Source organism: Rana temporaria, chromosome 3 (assembly GCF_905171775.1).
Source record: "Rana temporaria chromosome 3, aRanTem1.1, whole genome shotgun sequence".
NCBI lineage: Eukaryota > Metazoa > Chordata > Amphibia > Anura > Ranidae > Rana > Rana temporaria.
In genome coordinates this window covers 199,983,125-200,006,076 of record NC_053491.1, presented here as the reverse complement: position 1 = coordinate 200,006,076, position 22,952 = coordinate 199,983,125, and the positions used below count along the sequence as shown (strand labels likewise).

Sequence of the window (22,952 nt, the reverse complement as noted above, 5' to 3'; positions counted from 1 at the left end):
CTTTCTTGTTCTTTCTCTCCCCTTTTTTGTTCCTCTCCCTCCCCTCCATGTATTCTCTATTTTTATTCCTTCTCTTACTCCTTGGTGGGGGGGAATAGGATGAGTAGCAGTGCTGGCGGTGAGTTGGGATCAGTGACCAACTTAGGCGCTCCTGATTAAGATCATCTGCTGATCTGAGAACTGTAGTGGGGACTTTTAATGGCAACTATAATCACAGGTAGTGTTACTCACTGTGTCTCAAACCTTTGTGGTGTCTCGTAGCAGTGACACCTATGCCGAAATCAGGAGATAGGGTCTCCTCCCACTTCACATTCCTCACCAGTCAGCTGACCTCTAGTCTCTTCCCCCCAGCCATGCCGTGAACGGAATGGGTGGCTGCAAGGAGGCTGAGTGGGCAGCCGCGGGCTCCAGGAACAGCCCAGCTGGGTGGCCGCATACAGGCTGGGAGAGCGGTTCAGGCTTCAGGAACAGCCCAGGAAATGGTGACCCCTGGCAAATCATCATTTGACCTCCAGGTTGAGAACCACTGCTTTAAAGCCTACTTGTTTGGTAAGGAGTTTGGAAAGCACGAGCTGCAGTTGGAATATTTGACAAATGTTAGATGGACTTAATGAATTTTATAAACTTTTGATTTATACACTGTAGCACATGTTTGCAGTTTCAGGGTGTACATAATGTATTTGATATCTATGAATTTATTTTAATATCACATTCCAGATTTAATTGAATTATGAAAAACATTTTTATAATTTATTGGTAGTATGAGCACTTTTATAGAATTGTGTAGCTTAACACCATTTGTTTTTTTAAAGAGACAGCACACCGATAGTGGGTTTTAATTTGGTATATCTTATATTCAGATATTTTGTTGCAGCATTCTTTATATTGGCATTTTTGATCCTTTTAAATACTGTAATTATATCTTACTATTACAGTAATAAAACAAACAGAAGCAGTGTGGCACTCTACAAGTTATATTGAGGAACATCCAGCTTCCTGCTTTTAGGAGATTTGCATACAGAATTTTCACATGTGCTTGTGCACCATCTGTATCTGGTCTATAGCAGGAAAAAGCTCGAACATGTATATATTAGTATAACAGAAGTTTGGAGTTCACTGTAGATGAAAGTCAGAAAGTAGTACCGACTTAAAACGGTATTAAACCCAAAATGTCAAAGCTTACTAAATCAGATGTGATAGCAGCATTAGTTTTACTTTTATTCCCCGTTTTCACCTGGTGATCTGGCTAGTGAAACACCTCCAGGCACCGCCATTCTAACTAAGGGAAACCGGCGGAGGAGCCTTGTCGCTTCACTGACCGTTTCCTATTGTGCATGCACGAGTCATGCAGTGCTTTGTGAATGGGCAGCTGTCTTTGGGACACACATGTCCCAGAAGACAGTTTATGGGGGGGGGGTTGCCACACAAAAGGATATGACATCCTGCGCTACGGACCAGAAGTACAGGCTTTACTTCATAAAAATGGTACTATAGAAGAAACATTTTTTTTTTAATATCTAAAAATGAGAAGTGGAGAGGTGGTCTATCGTTTAAGACCACCTCTCAAAAGTGGTCTACAAAGATGTTTGTAGACATATGAACATCACACCCACCTATATGGTCAAAAGTCTGGACACCCCCATTAAAGATGAGTGTAGGGGTTTCCAACAAGGCGTACTATTAATTCTACATGCAAAAAAATCTTAAACATCCTAGACAGTTGTGGGTTTCTAGCCTTGTGGCATCATCAGTTTTTGTAAAGGTCTTCTTCCCCTTTCACCATGACTTTGCCCTTGTGCAAGTTTGGTGTGAAGGAACTTAAGTAGCCTGTACAAAACTCCAATTTCAACCCTACTGAACACCTTTGAGATGAACTGAAACACCAACTGCAAGCCATGTCTTAGCCAACATCAGTATCTATTCTTGGAAATGGGCACAAATTTCCACAGACACCATCCAAAACCTTGTGGAAAGCATTTCCAAAAAGAGTAGAGTATAGTCACTGGTGTGGAGGGGGGCTTACTCGATATTACCCTCTTCCTGCCAGCTGAATATATGTATCCTCTCAGTGGGTGGGTTTTAATGGTCGAGGTGCCCCATACATGCAGCCCTATGTAAACATATTTCTGTGCTGGGAGTGCAATTGGGAGTTTTCTAATCATGTGACCGCTGTGACAGCCAATCACATAAATCGGAATACCCGTCTCCTAGCATTTAGAACCTCTTAAAAAGCCAAGAGGCGATGAAAAGAAGTTCATGCCAATTTTATTGGAATGGGATAATCAACAGGCGCATATCTGATGTCCAACTTTTTGCCATATTGTGATGCAACACTTGCTTCTAAATTGCACTGATCCCAGGGTGTGGCCAGCGTCAACATGCACAACTTTGAATAATTTTTTTAACAACTTCCCGGCCGGCTATAGCAGAACGATGGCCGGGCAGTGGTTCAGTTACCCTGACTGGACGTCATACGACGTCTTTCAGGATAACAGGCGGTGCACGCCTGTGGGGGGGGGCACACAGCAATTGGTGGTGCGGCGTGTCAGTCTCACACACCGCAACACCGATCTCGGTAAAGAGCCTCTGATGGAGGCCCTTTACCACGAGATCAGCAGTTTCCAATCACGGATGATCAGTGTAAACAGGAAAAGCCGTTTATCGGCGAGGAGAGCCAATCGGCGGCTCTCCTGACAGGGTGATCAGTGCTGATCATCAGTGCAGTCCCCTCCCCACCGAGGAGGCCCGCACTGGACCACCAGGGATGCCCACAATGGATAGCCACCAGGTACACCACCCTGGACCACCAGGGATGTCAATCAGTGCCCATCAGCAATGCCTGCCAGTGCCATCAGTGATGCATATCAGTGCCACCCAGTGTCCATCAGTGCCGCCTCATCAACACCCGTTAGTTAAGGAGAAAACATACTAATTTACACAATTTTATAAGAGAAACAAATACATTTTTTTTTCTTTTTTAAATTGTCGGCCTTTTTTTATTTGTTTAGCAAAGGAAAAAAAAAGAAGGATCAAACACCACCATAACAAAGCTCAGTTTGTGGGAACAAAATGATAAGTTTTTTTTTGGGTACAGTGCAGCATGACTGAGCAATTGTTATTTAAAAAGTGACAGCGCTGAAAATTGGCTTGGGCAGGAAGGGGGGAAAGTGCCTGGTGTTGAAGTGGATAAATTCTCAAACATTACTCTAGATTTGGGTCTATTCTATTAAAATACAAAAAGGCCCCTGCTGCCATTTCCCTATGCACACACCACTACAAAGTATTTTATGATTGTTATATAAAACGCATCAAAAGAAAAACAAAATGTGATTTTTTTTTTAGTTTGCAAAAACGGTAGGGAATGATATATTAAACAGACAGATGGGTATAGCTTTGTGTTATGCATGGCGTCAGATAAACCTTCTTGCCATGTGTTGGTATACAACCACACAGTTTATACTTGAGAAAACAAGAAATCTGTGCTTTTCCAATTACCCCATTTTATTTAGCTGCATGAAAGTCTGATATATATATATATATATAATTTCCTTTATGCAGCAAAACAAAATGAGGATCTGGTTTTGAAACATGTCATTTTATGGCAACAAAGCTCCTCATTTGATACTTCAAATTACTTTCATGCCGGTTTACTAAATAACACATTAACACATAACCTCCTGTATAACAGTGTTGACAACATTCAAGTTTTGATTTCATTGTATAGCATTAATAACTAATACATTCTGTTAATAGCTAAATGGAAAAACAATTCACAAATACATGCATTAACAAACATTCCATTGTGTTTCTTTTCCTAAACCTGATAAACAATTCAGTAACCAAGAGAAGCTTTGGTAGGCCAAATGAACTATACATCAAGCAATGATTTGCACAATAGAGATCCACAGGACAAACAATGATTGTTGATGCTTCATACATAGAATATCCACCTTTAATGGTTCATCTCCTCATAGCGGTCACTTAAAGAAAGGAATCCATTTATGCAACTTTAAGGCAACATATGAATGTAAGCATGCCAAGAGTGGTTTAAATAAACAGTCTACAAATGTAGAAATAAATCCACTTAAAAAAGGCATTCGAGTCCCTACAGGAAGTTTGTTCACACAGGAAGGAGGGGATGTTCATGTTGACAAGATACCCCGTTCCAGAACACCTACTATGTGGTCCCAGTTTTTACAAAAGATTGCAAACAGTGTCACTGCAAAAAAAGTGCAAAAGATGTGGAAACGGCTCTTCATCATTGGTGCTGTGAATTTTGCAATGGTTGACACACAAACCAGAACAACAGTGATTAAGGCCACAAGTATGTTTATACATTTGCCTAAAAGTACTTTGGCATTCACTGTTTCAGACTGCACTGCTAACTGTTCTTGCTGGTGGAGCTCCAGTTTGGAGACACGGGTCTGGCAGGATTCCAAAGCTTCCTATTAAAGATAATAAAAATCATAGTTAAATTAAGATGATTGATTAGCATGTTATTACTATGAAATCTATACAAAAGTCACACTGTAAACCTAGCCTGACATCCACATTGGATGTCTGCTCTTGATTTTGCAACACTTTTGTCTTATTTTTGTTATGTAGTTTGTATTGTATATCATTTCAAAGAAACACTTTTTACTCTCCATGGCAGCTGCAGCCCTTATCCCAATTACATTCGGGGCACCGGACGAATGGATTCCAATGAAAGTTTTTTTTTTTAGAAGCATGCGATTGGCAATTTCCCCCAAAAAATTCCACCAGCCACCACTGCATGCTCATACACAGAACACATTTCCTTCCTGCAATCATGGGTTGCAGGAAAAAAAAAAAAAAAACGAGACTTTATTAAAGCGGAGCTCCACCCTAAAGTGGAACTCACGCTGATCGGAACCTGCCCCCCCCTCCGGTGTCACATTTGACACCTTTCAGGGGGGAGGGGGGTGCAGATACCTGTCTAAAGACAGGTATTTGCACCCACTTCCGGCCACACGTCACAGGCAAAAGACAGGTTTTTCCTGACTTCCCTGTCTGTCCCCCGTTGTGTGCTGGGAACACTCGGCTCCAAGCACACAGCGTGTGAGCCAATCGGCGGGTGCAGCGCGACTCGCTCACGCCGCCTCACTGAGGATGGTGGGGGGAGCAGCAGAGAGACGATCGATCGCTCGTCCTCTGCTGCGGACGGCGCTGGACTCCAGGACAGGTAAGTGTCCTAATATTAAAAGTCAGCAGCTGCAGTATTTGTAGCTGCTGGCTTTTAATATTTTTTTTTACTGGCACATCCGCTTTAAATCACAGGGGGGTTCCTAGGTATAATGAATAAGTCTTGATGACGAAACATGTCAGGGCGTGGCTGTATGGCAACCACTTGTGACGCACCGATACTGACGAGCGAGCGTGGGTGAGACTTATATGTTACACCGTGGGTCCGCCATGACCACAATACACCGCTACAGTTTGCCTTTTATGCCGATTGTGATTGGATTGATGCGAGTTTAAGGGTATGAAGATAAGACCCCTTTCACACTGAGGAGTTTTTCAGGCGGTACATCGCTAAAAATAGCGCTTCTATACCGCCTGAAAAACTCCTGCACTGCATACTCAATGTGAAAGCCCTCGGGCTTTCACACTGAGGCGATGCGCTGGCGGGAGAGAAAATAAAAAACTCCTGCCAGCAGCATCTTTGGAGCAGTGAGAGGAGCGGCGTGTATACCGCTCCTTCCCATTTAAAACAATGGGAAACCGCGGCAATACCGCCCGCAATGTGCCTCTGCAGAAGCGCATTGCGGGCGGTATTAACCCTTTATCGGCCGCTAGCGGGGGTTAATACCGCACCGCTAGCGGCCGAATACCGCGGCAAATCCGACAGTATAGCGCCTTCCGCCCCAGTGTGAAAGGGGCCTAAGGGAGGACCTCCCTGAAACACATCCCTGCAATCAGCAACCATTTCTTGACTGATGTCATCACAGTGGACAGGCTTCTATTTGACAGCACCTGACAGTGTTCTTGTGGGTGCGGCACCCTGCAGTCTCTCCATCCTGAGTGCCCCACTGACCCCTGTACTCAAGTACCCCAAAAGGTCATGTTTTCAGGATTTCCCTCAAAAAAAAAAAAAAAAAAACTGTGGGAATTACCAAGGCAGTGAAACTAAGCAAATCACCTGTGCAAAATAATGGAAAGCCTAAAAACATGCCCTGTTGTGGGTACTTGAGGACTGGAACTGAAATGAAACATTGACGTACAGCACCAGCAAGTCTGAGAACAGCAGAATCTGTGTACTTTTGTGACCTTTGAAAACATTTTTTATAGTGCTTTGCAGCACTCTGAATTTGTTTTTAAGCACATTATCTGTTCTTTAATAAAGGGCATCGCACAATAATTTTTCCTTTAGTGCTTATTCTGTACTTACGTGAACCGACTGTGCTACATTCATTCTGTTAATATTTGGGAATCAGATGCAGAAGATTGTGGTGATTTGGCTTACTGCATGAGTAAAGAGTAATGTGTGACCTGCTGTTCTAAATGGCTCCTGGTGAATTAACCACCCCAATACTACATGATAGCCGAAAGACGTCTACAGCGCGGCTCTCTTGTTCTGGGATGGCGTCCATGGACTTCCTCCTAGAACATGCCCCCCCCCCCCCATGTGCCCGCTTGGGCGAGCATCATGCACATTCTGTACCGATGTGTCCCTTACACAACTGATAAATTGCGGTAAAGAGCCAATCACAGCGACCCTTTACTATGTGATCACTGTGTCCAATCTCACAGCCATCACATGTAAACACACTTGCTGATTATCGGCATTCCTTTCCTCACATGCTGTCACAGAGCAAGAAAAGGAGAGCCGATAACGGACAATTCTGACAGGGCATGTTTACACCTGATAATCAGGGCAATGATCATAAATGCTGCGATTATCAGTACAGCCCCATCAGATCCAATCAGTCTGCGTCAGTGCTGTCTCATCAGTGAAGAAAAATTACATAGTTGCAAAATGTTATAAACAAAACCAAGAAAAGAATGGTTAACATTTTTTGGTCATTTTTAGTTTGGCAAATTAAAATAACCCAGTGGTGATTAAATACCAAAGGAAAGCTCCATCTGAAAAAACACACACACACACACACACACACACACCTTTCATTTGGGTACAGTTTTGCACGACTGCGCAATTGTCATTGAAAGTGCAACAGCACTGAAGGCTGAAAATTGGCCTGGGTATGAAGGGGGTGAAAGTGTCCTGTTTTGAAGTGGTTAAAGTTCGAGGGAAGTTACAGGTATGAAAGATCACACTTTTGGAACCTTTGTGTTTTCATACATATTGTGGGCATCACTTTAAAGGAGTCTTTTTTGCACGGACACTATTCCCTTGATATGACGCCATAAGAAAGCAGCCTGCTACTCACATTTTAAAACTAGTATCCAATTTGGTTTAGGTCACCTCCTGGTGCCTCTGTTCTAGCATGCGTACAAAGCAAGTCTTTTTGTAATAATTTTATTTTGCAACGTTTTTTGTATGCTGATATACATCTCTGTACCGTACTTATATTTTTGGCACAATAAACCATTTTACTGATTTAAAAAAAAAAAAACTAGTATCCGATTGACAGTTACCTGCATATCCCTGGACCTTTCATAAGCCTGATAAGCAACCTTTTCTTCAATGCTCGCCAGATCCTGTTTCAAATTTGTCGTCTCATGCTGGTGAAGGTCAGTCAGATCATTGAGCTGGTCCTCAAGTCTTTCATACCTATGAAAGAATAATGGGGGAGGTCAATAAAATGGTAGAATTCATGTTCTTTAAGATTATGGTGGTGACTGGTTGCACAGTTGAAGTTTTACGTCTCTTTCTACAGAAATCAGGCCACAGCTTCACACATGGCACTGCATAGTTTCACTCAGAGGAACTCACATGTTTCTAAACTAAAACACAGATATTTCAGTGCAAACTTTTATGGGATTAAACTACATATGTTTTTGCAGACAAACATCTCATATAGTATTAGGGGTGCAACGGATCAAAAAACTCACGGATCGGATCGATCCTCGGATCAGGAGTCACGGATCGGATCATTTTCGGATCAGCAAAAAAAAAAAAAAAAAAAAAAAAGGGTCCGTTTTCTTTTTTTTTTTATTTCATAAATTCAAGGGTCCGTTTTCATTGGTCCAAAACAAAAAAAATTTATATATATATATATATATATATATATATATATATATATATATGTATATATATATATATATATATATATACACACACACACACACATATATATACACATACTTATTTATTGTGTGTGGTGTGTGTGTGGTGTGTGTATATATATATATATATATATATATATATATATATATATATATATATATATATATATATATATATATATATATATATATATATATATATATATATATATATATATATATATTTTGCTGTAAAAACATCAAGATAGTACCTTTAACAAGTCCCAAACAGCCTCACCTGCTTCCTCTTTATAATCCAACCCTGAATTTGCTCCCCCCCCCCCCCCCTCCTCTCACACCAGTGCTTCACTGTCTCCAAGTCTGCTTGCCAGAGCCCAGTGCACAGCGTGACACGCCTCCCCGGGGAGGCGTGTCACGCTGGGCTCTGGCAAGCAGACTGGGTGGAGCAAGATGCTCCGGAGCTAGGCCGAAGCCGGGGACTTTCCTAGGCCTAGGCTCCGGAGCGCTCCGCGGATCGCGGAGTGTGCCGATCCGAACGGGGTGGCCCGTTCGGATCACGGATCGGTGACGATCCGTTGCACCCCTATATAGTATGATGCAATATGTAACGCAAAAAAAAAAAAACCCAGTGGTGATCAAAGGCCACCAAAAGAAAGCTCTATTTGTGCTCTATACACACACACACACCCCTCGACAAAATCCGTGAGCCAGGTCGCAATAGCGACAAGAAATTGTGACCTGGCGCCTGGGGAAGCTTAGGGCTGCAGAAGGCCGCAAAGCCGCGGCCTCAATTGCCGGCGCGGGCCAGCTGGTAATTGAGGCCGCGGCTTTGCGGCCTTCACAGAAGGAAGCCGATTCCTACAGAAGGAATCTATGAGTGGCCATCTTGTGGTGGCCATTGGCATTACAGGTTACATTACATTACAAGTAGCAAAAAACAGCAGTTCCAATGTGTTTTTTCACTGCCATCTCATTCCCTCCAATTAGAACCCCCAAACATATTTTTTATATATATATATATATATATATATATATATATATATATATATATATATATATATATATATATATATATATATATATATATATATATATATATATATATATATATATATATATATTTTTTTTTTATTCTAACACCCTAGAGAATAAAATGGCGGTCGTTGCAATACTTTGTCACACCGTATTTGCGCAGCGGTCTTACACGCGCACTAATTAATTAAAAAATAACACAACAGTAAAAGTTAGCCCAATTTTTTTTTTATATTGTGAAAGATAATGTTACGCCAAGTAAATTGATACTTTACATGTCACGCTTTAATGTTTTCAAATGTTTTTTTTTCTTTGTCTGAATTTCCCACTTCCTGTTTCTCCTCAGTAAACTTTACACCATAATCCGGTGTTTAGTCAGTCAGAACAGCTTACTGAGGAGAAACAGGAAGTGAGAAATTCAGACAAAGAAAAAAAAACATTTAGAAGGGAAATCGAAGGAAAAGGTAAGTGAACCAACAATGCACTAGCTTAAAGGAACCTATTCAGAAAATAAAAAACAAAAAAACTTTACAACCCCTTTAATACAAAATGTAAAACGTGGAGGATATTTTTGCACCATTGAAATATATTTACTAGTGTTCCAATGCAAGCTGCGATTGAACCTAACATCTCATCTCCATAAGTGTAGTCAAGTATGTTAGATAACATTTTTGCATACTGTATTTTGCAATTACAGCCATACAACACTTGGCAATTAGTTAAGTTGACCCATTTTCATGTCTTCTGACTCGCATGTTTTAGACACTATGAACTTTTCCGAATAGTGATGTACTGGAACTTGTCATGAAATGCTAATGAAGGAAAAATCTGTTTTCATGGTTTAATAGCACTAAAAGGAGTGAAGTCCATGTTCAAACATTAATTAACTCTATGACGACTAGTTTTGAAATAAAATAAGGATTCTCTTTCAGTCTAAGCAGAGGTTTCATTTAAATGTTAAAAAAAAAAAAAAAAAAAAAAAAAGGTTCGCTTATGAAAACTGGGCTAAAAAAGAAAATCATAAGAATGTATTAGTTTCAAAGACAGCAGGAAAAAAAAAATAGCTCAGTTCATTAGGCACTGACAACCAGCCAATCATTAATTAAATGAATTTTAATTTGGGTAGTAAGGTGTACCACGTCTGCAATCTCTGATCATCTCCTTTAGTATTTTGGGGGGAGAGCCATGCGCACTTGCGCTGCAATCGTGTTGCATCGCGGAATCGAATCGTGGACTTGATAATCGTAAATCGCATCGAATCGTGAGACCGGTGAAGATGCGCAGCCCAATATATATATATATATATATATAGTGCAAATTAACTTTTAATTAATCGATTAATCTTAAATTTTTTTGAGCGATCAAAATCTTTTTGATTGGTACTCGCCTCTCCGCCGGCTTCTGGGCCTTCAGGGAATTCCGTCGGAGATCCAGTAACGTCACGGACACTGGCGGGGCTAGCCGTGTCCATCTGAAGGTCTCCTTTGCTGTGCCTTCATATCTGCATACTGGCGGGACCTTACTATCTGCCACACGCAAGGGCTGTTACACTTCCCTCTATCACTTCCCTCTATCAACCTGGGATTCTTCAACCATCCACTGGGAGTTGTGATAGTTCCCTTCATGGGACAACTAAATGCCGACGGACTGATGTTAACCTCTCCTCATCTGGATTCAGCAGTGGTATCGTACACATTTTTATACCAGTATCATACTTAGCTACATGTTTTTATGACTGCTTTTGGTATCGTTTGATATTACTCGCACCATTTTTACAGTTTATGTAGCTACATCGATTTTATCTCCAGTGCAATATTTATTTTGTTACCTACTTGAAGACTATAAAAGTTTTAATGCTATTCCCATCGAGCGCTGCCTTTGTGTGTTTTTGTATCCTGCGATCCATTTTTCCAGTGGTTGGTAGCTGCACTGGGAATCAGCCTGCAAGGAGATCAGCTTAAAGTAGTTGGATCTGTATGTGCGTTATAATTAATTGAAATTAGTCGATTAAAAAAAAACAAAACGATTAATCGAACAGAAAAATTTTGATCAGTACAGGCCTAATTATATATATATATATATATATATATATATATATATATATATATATATATATATATATATATATATATATTTGGGGGTTCTAAGTAATTTTCTAGCAAAAAATAAAAAATACGATTTTAACTTGAAAAGAGCTGTCAGAAAAAGATTTGGCGTTTAAGTGGTTAAATGTTTTTAATTTACATACAGAAGTCAATTCCGTTGATGTACAAGTCAATGTGATACAATGTTTAGACTTAACATTCCACTGATAAAGAATGTTTTCAAAACTTGGCAGGCTGCCCGGACTTTAACTTTTGGCTGAGAGCAGAGAGGAAATTCTTTGCATACCAAAGTGCAGAGAGAAAATTATTTTCATGTCAAAGATCGTGAAACCCTGTGTCAAGATCGCAACGGGAAAAAGATTGCGATAACGATTCTTGACGATTAATCGTGCAGCTCTATTGGCTGGAGTTGTACTCAAAAATGGAGCAATACTGATACAATTATATGGCGTTTAGTTTGTTGAAGTGCTTCTTTAGCCAAACCGGCATTTGAACCATGTATGGGCAGGCCGATTGTACCCAAATTCAGCAATCAACTTGGGTACAACCACAGCCGTCAAAATGCAATTATTGCTAGTGTTAGAATAGATACTGAATGCAGGAATATGATCAGTTAAGGTAGGGGGATGGGAAAGATGGGTAGAAAGGAAGGATCCAAAAGCACCCCTTCACTCCCAACTTGTCTTTAACTCACAACAAAGTTTGGCCTACACCAAGCAGCCATTGCATAGGAATGAGTATCTACACCAGCCTCTCCCAACCTTTTCAAAAACACAGAGGAACCCTTGAAATAACAGGGGTAGACAACCACAAGCGGCACGCAAAGCCATCGAAAAGTGCTCTTTGCTTAATAGCTTTCAATTGTGGCCATGAAAGGGCATCTCCCGTTGAAAAAAAAACCTCCTTCAAAATTTTGGGGATTTTTCAGTCATTATCCAGGTACCTTTTTTCAGCAGGCAGCTGGCTTTCTCATGAAAAAACGGTCCAAGCTGCTCATGAGCAGAAGCAGAGGGAGGGAGGAGACAAGTGTGACATGTTCGATATCTATTTACTTGGCGTAACATCTTTCACATTATACAAAAATGTTTGCTTTTAAAAAAAGTTTACTGTTTGGGGTTAGAAGTAATTTTCTAGCAAAAAAAATACTGAACCCTTTCATGACAGTGCTATAGCCAAATTACGGCTACAACACGGTCACACCTTGCCGGGAGGCAGTCATTTGACATCCACCCCTGTTCGCGATTCCTGCACTCCCCCCTGCATCGGGGTAAAGAGCCAATCACATCGGCTCTTTACCACGTGATTAGCTGTGTCCAATCACAGCTGATTACAATGTAGACAGGATTTGCCGGTTATTGACAATCCTCTCCCCACTAGTTCACCTGGAGGATATTTTTAATTTTTGTTTTACACCGTGTCAGTTTTGGATTTATACACTGCTTGTAACAAGTTACCTTTGTGAGTGCATTCTTTGGAGATTTGTAGTGTTATTAAAAGTTGTGTTACAGTATCACACTATTGTGCTCTCTTTTTCTCATTTGCATATGGCTGATATCTTGGAGTTTTCTTTTTGCTTCGGATCTCCACCTGTTTAACTGAATGCTCCACTCTATATGTAAAGAAGGAGTTCTATCAACTAAACTGAGGGGGTCAGTTAACAAGCCTGAGTGCCTAAACACGAAAGTGTCAGGCCATTTGTTGCGGTGAGTTTGCATTTCTGATGGGTGGTGGAAGCACGCAGTCACTGTGGTGTGGTGAAAGCACTTATTGAAGATCGGGAAGGATTTTTCTTTTCCTTTGTTCTCCATTTATGAACTATATATACATTTTTTTGTTCACTTAGGCAGTTTATGGACTTTATTTGCCAACCTGGTATTTTTTGATGCAATTTTTGCACGTATTTTTGGACACTTATATATTGTCTCACTTAGAGGGTGGATTATTTATTTATTTTTCACTATGTCACTGTACCAATATTATATGTGTTGATTTACATTTTCACTTATCTTTCTGAGCGCTGTTTAATATCACATTTGGCACCTTATTCATGATAGGTAGCACTGTATTTGCATATTAACTATTTTGGATTCTATATTTTTTAAAGCAGCAGCTCTTGTATATTTATTAATTTATTCATTTACTTTATAAATATCACCATTGTTCACATTTATTCTCCAGCTACGCGCAGTGAGGGTGGCTCACATTAGACGGCCTTAACTCCACCCCCTTTTTTTCCATATTTATAACTTTATTCATTGCTGCTATGGAAGCCATTAATTTCCTGTCGAATAGACAGATTAATGCAGAATCAGTTTTCCTCACCAACCAAGAAATGGCTGAGTGTGAGGAAGATTATCCAGGAACTCTGAAAATTTTAGAGAACCTGTTAGAAAAACAGGTCAAAGCCTGGTGGGACGTGTTCACTTTTGAGCACTATAACAAGGAGGGACTTATTTTCAGAAGCTTGAGGTGGGAGGCGACACCTCAAGATGGTTTAACCGACACCAAGTACATGACCGAATGGTTAAATTTTTTCAATAGGGTAGGTAAAGAGTTGCAGAATTTAGTCCTTAAAAAAGGAAAGAAATTAAATTATCTCTACTGAATGAAAAAATTCAGGTTTTACAGAAAAAATTGGAACCAATTAAGGAGACCAGTTTAATGAAGGATTTTAATGTTAATATGAAAAAGAAACTGGAAAAAGTTGATAGAGAAACACAGAAAAGGAAAGTTAAAAAATTCAACAGGGATTCTGAGGATTTTAAAAATAATAAAATTTATGCTTGGCAGAGCACAGGAATCACTAATAATAATAATAATAATAATAATAATAATAATAATAATAATAATAATACGGATGAGGAAGCCATTGTGGATTCACAACAATCATCAAGAACCTTGGAAGTTATAGCAAAGAAGGACACTATTAAACAAAGTACCAACAGTAAAAAACCAAAGCTTGATCAGAGCTCATCCAATCAAGCTCGAGGAATAGGTACGAACATTGGTAAAAAAGATCATTATGCCTCTCAACAGGCATCACCTGGACCTTCAAGGCAGGAGAGAAATGGCCAACAGTATGGTCACCAATATCAGTCCCCTCGGACTCCACAATTTTATGGGAGGAAGGATCAGTGGGACTATCCCCCACATCAGAATTACCAACAGTGGCCCCATCACCCGCCCCCTTTGGGATATTATCCAGGACCTGAATATGGACATATGGGTAATAGATTTCAACCCTTGGCAGAAGATTACCATAATGGTTATTACTCTCAACAGCCTTTTTTAGGGCATCGGGGGAGGGGAGGGAGAGGCGGGACGCCGAAGAGGTATCCACAGACCAGGAACAACAAGGGAGGAGACAAGCATGCTACTCCGAAATTTCCGCAAAGAGGACCAGAAATCTATCAAAGAGAAGACGGGGATGCAGGGCAGGCCGAAGGAAACAATCCCAGAAAACGAATGAGGGAAGTGGAAGTATAGGAATATTTAACCTGAGTAAGGTAGCGTTGAGCCCGAAAGAGCTCAATATCCTCAATACGGGTTTAAAATGTGCCCCTAGAAAAACGATGAACAAATTCGATGTGTATATGGACACACAGAAATTCATCAGGACTCTTAATTTAAAGAAATATTTCTTGAGTCATCCTGTAACGTCTTCTATGAATAGTACCATTGTGGTAACGAAAGTAGATAGTGGACTTAAGAATAAATCATTATTCAATCCCCAGATTTCCAATAATCATTTTATTGAGGTCTTCAAACAGTTGGTACTCAAAGATATTGAGGAATTACCTCTGAAGAAAGGGGTTAACCCCCGTTACATAAAAGAGGGTATTGAATCTTTGGAGGATAAAAAGGATATTGTGATCCGACCAGCGGACAAAGGGGGAGGAGTGGTAGTCCTGGACAAGGAGTTCTACTGTACCCAATTATCCCATATGCTGAGCGATACCTCCACATATAAAAAATTACCATCAGATCCTACCGAACCTTTTAAGGTACAACTTGATGCCTTGGTAGATTGGGGATATCACATTGGAGCTTTAAGTCTTAAAGAGAAAAAATACTTAGCTCCTTCAGCGTGCAGGATACCGGTGATCTATACTTTGCCGAAGATCCATAAGAATGAAACCATTCCACCTGCTCGTCCAATAGTCAACGGGATTGGATCAGTTACAGCCAGACTGGGAGAATATCTCGATAGGTTTCTTCAATTGAGTGTGCGGACCACCAAGGCATATCTGAAAGATACCACTGACCTGCTACAGTCCCTGGACAAAGTGAGCATCAAGCCTGATATAGATATCTTTTTGGTGACAGCCGACGTGGCGTCACTTTATACTATCATTCAGCATGATGATGCTGCACTGGCTTTGAACTGGGCTCTTAGCAGGAGGGATGATTTATCGCACATTCAGAAGAGATTTATGGGACATGTATTAGAATTCTGCATGTCCCATAACTACTTCTGGTTCGATGGTTCTTTCTTTTCCCAGCAGGTTGGCGTGGCTATGGGGGCTAAGTTTGCCCCCAGCCTCACCAACCTGTTCATGGCTGAGTGGGAGGACAGGCATGTTTTCCACAACCGGAGACCCCAATTATTATTTTAATCGGAGGTTTATAGACGATATTTTATTTATATGGGAAGGATCACAACAAGAAGCACTCCAGTTTCTGGGAGAACTCAATAATAATTACAATAATATTAAATTGGAATACACGATCAGTGGAAATACTGTCAATTTTTTGGATGTAACTATTCAAAGAGAAGGAAATAAATTAAAGACTAAAGTGTATTTTAAAACCACCGATCGGAACAGTTACCTGTCCATTAATAGTGGACACCATCCAGCGTGGATTAAAAATATCCCTAAGGGGCAATTTTTAAGAGTTTGACGCAACTGCTCAAATGTTACTGACTATCTCTCACAAGCACAAATACTCAAGAATAAATTTGTTCAAAAGGGATATGATGAGCCAGCTTTGAATACTATGATTGAAGACATTGCTGTTATCCCTAGAGATAAATGCTTGGAGAAGAAGGCAGAAGAGCCAAACAATAATCAACACCAATGTGGATTCCTGTCTGGGTTTCATGCCCAATATAGGGAGGTGGAGGCCATTTTCAAAAATCATTGGCACATCTTGGGGAAGGACAGACACCTTGCCGAAATTCTTCCGAGTCAACCACGATTCATCTACAGGAGGGCTCCTAATTTCGGTGATAAGGTGGTCCGTAAGATTCTAGATCCCCCCGACCAACAGGCCCTCAGAATAGATCTGAAGGGATTTTTCTCCTGTAGGAAATGTATCTGCTGTAGAACTGTACAAACAAGTAACAGGGTTAAACAACAGGTCATGAGTAGTGATGGGAAGAGTTTTTCTATTAAAGAATTTATTACGTGTAACTTTTCTTACGTAGTATATTTGATCTGGTGCCCCTGTGGGCTACTTTATGTAGGGAGAACCAAGCGGTTATTGCGGATACGAGTGGCTGAACACCTTGCGAATATTAAGAAAGGCTTTGAGTATCATAGTGTGTCAGTCCACTTTAAAGAAAAACATAACCAAGATCCCTCGTTAGCTCAGTTCTGCGGTATTGACTGTGTGTACCCTTCGTGGAGAGGCTCAAATAGGGTGAGAGACCTGTCGCAGCGCGAAACTCAATGGATCTTCCTGTTAAAAAGCCATTTTCCGAGGGGACTAAACATAGAACTGGATGTGAATTGCTTCATTAGAAATGCCTAAATTATGAGCAATAGGTTTGAGACATGTGTATTTATACATATAGGATGATCATGAGCTATGTTTATATAAGGGGGCCAAACAACTAAGCTACCCGTCATGATCAGAGCTTTGATGAGTGCATGCATATGGGGATGATGAAGTACACCCACTTTCGTCTAAACCAGAGCATTTATTTGTTTTACTAACGTATATCTATACACATGTCACTTACAGCCCATGGTCCAGTCTAATATCCTTTTCCAGTATTCATCTTAATATAAGGTTTTTAAATAATTTTAACATTTTAAAAAAAATATATATATATTTTTTATTCCTATTAATATATTTTTTAATCAACATTTTTATGTATTTTCAATATGGATAACAATACCTGCAACTCTTTAATATACAATTTTTAGAATATCATTTATATTTTGTATATACACTTATTGTTTAAGAGATGTGTGTGTAGATTTTAGAGTGTTATATAATATATATATTTTATATATGTATACATCTCATTCATAACTACACACACACTATTAATTGGGTGGCTTTTGTGCTTAAATAATGAGAGCCAATGTACTCTGTGTTTCTGAATTTATACTGCTATACTCTGTATGCATAGACCTAGAGGTAACTTGTGGTCATAGGGACATCCGAAAAGCTGACAGTCAGCAATATTTGGTTTTTATCCCTCCACTATGGAATACATTGAAGGCAGGTTGAGTGTCATACCCCAGTTTAACCATCGGGGGTAGACATTACATTCGATACTAGGCAGTGGGATGTGGTGTAATACACCGACGTCGCCACTGAGGGCCTCCACCACGTCGTGAAATTGGAAGAATGCCAGCGACAGCGTCATGAGGATGATGCTGCTCTGATTGGATGAGCGGATCATCTGCACGCCAGCGCGGCTGGGAGGAACGTCAGTCCACTCAGCTGCAGCGTGTTAACATCAGAAGGCACGCACCAACACACGAGTGGAGGGAGGACCCTGGCAACTATATAGAGCGGCACTAGACAGCTGGTAAGTAACCCCATGAAGAAATCATTTCGATGAAACATGTCGGGGAGTGATTACTAAAGTCACAACCGCACACCTTAACTTTCTAAGTTTGAACGTGGAATGGTCTAATCTGCCACCAGCTTTATTACCTAAGCAGCGGCTCCAGTACACCTGCATAAGGGCTGTGAGTAACACTTGGGCTATTCGTTGGTCCGCTGTGACCACTAGTTCACCTGGAGGATATTTTTAATTTTTGTTTTACACCGTGTCAGTTTTTGGATTTATACACTGCTTGTAACAAGAGTTACCTTTGTGAGTGCATTCTTTGGGAGATTTGTAGTGTGTTATTAAAAGTTGTGTTACAGTATCACACTATTGTGCTCTTTTTCTCATTTGCATATGGCTGATATCTTGGAGTTTTCTTTTTGCTTCGGATCTCCACCTGTTTAACTGAATGCTCCACTCTATATGTAAAGAAGGAGTTCTATCAACTAAACTGAGGGGGTCAGTTAACAAGCCTGAGTGCCTAAACACGAAAGTGTCAGGCCATTTGTTGCGGTGAGTTTGCATTTCTGATGGGTGGTGGAAGCACGCAGTCACTGTGGTGTGGTGAAAGCACTTATTGAAGATCGGGAAGGATTTTTCTTTTCCTTTGTTCTCCATTTATGAACTATATATACATTTTTTTGTTCACTTAGGCAGTTTATGGACTTTATTTGCCAACCTGGTATTTTTTGATGCAATTTTTGCACGTATTTTTGGACACTTATATATTGTCTCACTTAGAGGGTGGATTATTTATTTATTTTTCACTATGTCACTGTACCAATATTATATGTGTTGATTTACATTTTCACTTATCTTTCTGAGCGCTGTTTAATATCACATTTGGCACCTTATTCATGATAGGTAGCACTGTATTTGCATATTAACTATTTTGAATCCTCTCCCCACGCTGACAGCGTGCGAGAGGAGACAATAACTGGCAAATCCACACAGGGGACATCTACACTAATCAGGGCACCGATCATCAGTGTCCCGATGGTCAGTGCAGCCCCAACAGTGGCCACCAATGATGCCTGTCAGCGCCAACCATCAGCGATGCCCGTCAGCACCTATCAGTGAAGGAGAAAAAAATTGTTCATTTACAAAATATTATGACAAACTAAAAAAAAAAAAAAAAAAAATGTTGTTTATAATTTTCTTCACAAAAAAATAAAAATCCCAGTGTTGATTAAATACCACCATAAGAAAGCTGTCAAAAAAAAAAAAAAAAATAATGATGAAAATTGTGTTTGGGTGCAATTGTCATTCAGGCTCCATGCACACTGGGCAAAAATAAAAAGAAATCTGTATTCTCGGGAGTATAAAAACACTCAGAGCATTTTTTTGTACAAAAGTTTAGGAGAGTTTTAAGTTTTTTTTCTACCTCCAAGCTCCAATCAGAAACACGGTCCAGAAGGTTTTTATTTTTATTTTCTGCCTCTAAAACAATCTCAAAATATGCCTCTAATCCTAATGTGCATGGACATATAGGATAACATTGAACTGATTCTACAGGCAGAAGAGAAACTCCTGGAGAAGCAACTTTTTTTACGCCAGTGTGCATGGAGCCTGAAGTGCGACAGCGCTGAAAATTGGACTGGGTAGGAAGGAAGTAAACGTGCCCAGTAGTCAAGTGGTCAAACTTTAAACAAAGGTGCCAGAAAAAGCAGAGTCAGCAAGTGGTTAAGTAACAGCCTGGGCCAGAATCACTCAGCTTGTTACTGAATAATAAATGAGCAGCAGCACACCGATGAAGTCATCCCTGTACTCTCCTGTCCAAAGAGTATATTTCCCTGTTGAAAACAAGAAAGCCCAGTTGGCTTAGAGCAGAGGTAGGCAACCTGGGGCCCTCCAGCTGATGTGGAACTACATTTCCCATGAGGCATTGCAAGGCTGGCAGTTACAATTACTCCCAGAGGCATAATGGGCCTTGTAGTTCTGCAACAGCTAGAGGGCCCCAGGTTTCCTACCCCTGGCTTAGAGGAATGAGAGGCCAATAACAATTACCAACACAGATTCAGGCACTTGCCAACTATATGAAAAACGCAATAATGAATACATAACTGGATAAATGGTAGATGTTCTTTCCTGTATGGAGTTTAGCTTCAACAATTACTGACCCAGAACAAATATGTAGGCCAGGAGTTATACTTTCAACATCATTTCTGTAAGCCTTTATGTAAACCCAGATTCAAAAGAGCGCACAAACACAGCCCGCCGAGTACTAGCCTGGCAGCACACATGCAGCTCCAATTTATTCATTGTATTGCCATGCTAGTATTTTCAGGTCTGCACTGGCTGTTCACACATAGGGAATTAGGAACACTGATAGGCCACCAGAAAAAGGTAAACATTTTCTATAGTCCAGCTGCAGTGCCATGTATTCACCACTTTTTTTTTTTTTTTCAAACCAAGATGTGAAAAAGCTACAGAGGTATATTATTTTTACCAATTTCCTCCCGATAACATGTGGAAAATGTTTTTGTAGGATCAGCCCAAGGGCCCGAGTCAACAGGCTTTTGTTTACGTCAAGATTTTGAATTCCCAAAATTTCCGAACAAGCGGTTTTGGACTTACGGAGGGGAACCAATATTTTTATTGCTAGAGAGTATAGACATTTATATATTAGTACCAAGATAATAAACCCTTTATAAAGTAGCATGAAACAGTGGAGAGAACGAGTATTTGATACACTGCCGATTTTGCAGGTTTTCCTACTTACAAAGCATGTAGAGGCCTGGCATTTTTATCACAGGTACTGTGGGAGACGGAATCTAAAACAAATCTAGGAAATCACATTGTACGATTTTTAAAGACGAAGGACGAAGAAGGATGAGTACAACCCCAAGAACACTATCCCAACCATGAAGCATGGAGGTGGAAACATTCTTTGGGGATGCTGATCTGAAAAAGGGGACAGGACGACTGCACCCCATTAAGGGGAAAATGGGTAGGGCCATGTATCGCGAGATCTTGGCCAACAACCTCCTTCCCTCAGTAAGAGCATTGAAGATGGGTCATGGCTGGGTCTTCCAGCATGACAACAACACGATACACACAGCCAGGGCAACTAAGGAGTGGCTCCGTAAGAAGCATCCCAATGTCCTGGAGTGGCCTAGCCAGTCTCCAGACCTAAACCCAAAAGAAATTCTTTGGAGGGAGCCGAAAGTCCGTATTGCCAAGCGACAGCCCCGAAACCTGAAGGATCTGGAGAAGCTCTGTAGTGGGCCAAAATCCCTGCTGCAGTGTGCGAAAACCTGGTCAAGAACTACAGGAAACGTATGATCTCTGTAATTGCAAACAAAGGTTTCTGTACCAAATATTAAGTTCTGCTTTCTGATGCATCAAAAAATTATGTCATGCAATAAACTGCAAATTTCTTTAAAATCATACAATGTGATTTTCTGGCTTTTTAGATTCCATCTCTCACAGTTTGAGTACCTATGATAAAAATTACAGACCTCTACATGCTTTGCAAGTATTAAAACCTGCACAAATCGGCAGTGTATCAAATACTTGTTCTCCCCACTGTATATTAGGGAGTGTTCACAGTATTTTAAAAAGGTTAAAAAGGTATGGGACGATACTCTAGGACCTCTAGGTCAAAGTTTTTATTTGTGCATGTACATTTGTGCCAAGTTTGAATCAATATTCATCTCTGGTAAACATGTAGGTTTTATGTGAAAGCCTGTTTCTTTTTGTACAGTGTATATTGTAGGTTGTAAAAGTGAGCTCTGGAAACTATCACAAATGTACAGCAAATGTCAATTTTAAAAGCACAGCCAGCCTGAATTTATCTGCAGTTTAAAATTTTGATTGCAAGGGGGTTACATTTTTTTCTGTTCACAACAGTAATCTTAATGTGTGTTTTAGTGAACATTCTAACACTTTAAAGGGTATTTTTTTTAAATAGCAAACATGTTATACTTGCCTCCACTGTGCAGCTCGTTTTGCACAGAGTGTCCCCGATCCTGGTCTTCTGGGGTCCCTCTGCGGCTGTCTCTGCCCCCCCTTACAAGATCTCATCACCTTCATCCGAGAGAGCTTGCAAGGTGAGGAGTTCTTGCGGGCACGCTCCTGTGATACAGCCGGCGGCCATAGCCGCTCACTGTATCACTTGGCCCAGATGAACCTTTACAACCCCCTTTAACCACTTAAGACTCGGACCATTATGCAGGCAAAAGGACCTGGCCCCTTTTTGCGATTCGACAATTGCGCGGTCGTGCGATGTGGCTCCCAAACAAAATTGGCCCACATGAATAAGAAAAATTGCACGTTTATACAGAAAACGCACACACACACACTGACTCTAGTTTGGGTGCATTAAGGAGGCCAAATCTGTGGTAAATGGAGCATGTACTATAGATGCTTCCTTGGAGAAGCTATGCCAAAAGTGCAAACGGGTAAACCTTCTAAAAGCAGCTCCTCTTCCTCTCAGGGCCACATCTGTACATTGGCCGAGCCAGAAATAAAAGTTGCGGCATTTAAAAAAAAAAAAAAAAAAAAAACACACACACAAACAGGTAGGACTGATTATCGTTCACCATTGTATTTCCTGAATGTGACACTTACACGTGCAAAGAAGCAGCATTCAATATTGTGTGCAGGCTGTATAAAGCACATTCAGCTCCTCAGGCACGAGAAAGTGCCAGGAGTAAATTACTTACTAAATAATAAATCAGGAATAAGAATGATGGCACTTTTTGTACACAAATTAGAAATAACTTGTCCACACTGAAATGTGGGAGCTGCTATCAAAAACATTCTAGTTTAGGAGCATTTAAGGGACCTAAGCTATGGTGAACAGAGCAGGTTAT

The 22,952-nt window shown here is 40.5% G+C and overlaps 1 protein-coding gene across 3 annotated transcripts in view; it reads right to left on the bottom strand.

The window, feature by feature from the left end:
- Positions 1–3,631: 3,631 nt before the first annotated feature.
- The window catches only part of TMCC3 (transmembrane and coiled-coil domain family 3), a 92,700-nt gene continuing 73,379 nt past the window's right edge, over positions 3,632–22,952 (bottom strand). For all 3 annotated transcript variants that reach the window (XM_040344122.1, XM_040344121.1, XM_040344123.1), the window contains 2 exons: positions 7,618–7,753; positions 3,632–4,445 (listed from right to left, as the gene is read on the bottom strand). In XM_040344122.1, the coding sequence (XP_040200056.1) occupies positions 4,143–4,445; positions 7,618–7,753 (439 nt within the window). In that variant the 3' untranslated portion in view covers positions 3,632–4,142. The remainder of the gene's footprint in view (positions 4,446–7,617; positions 7,754–22,952) is intronic.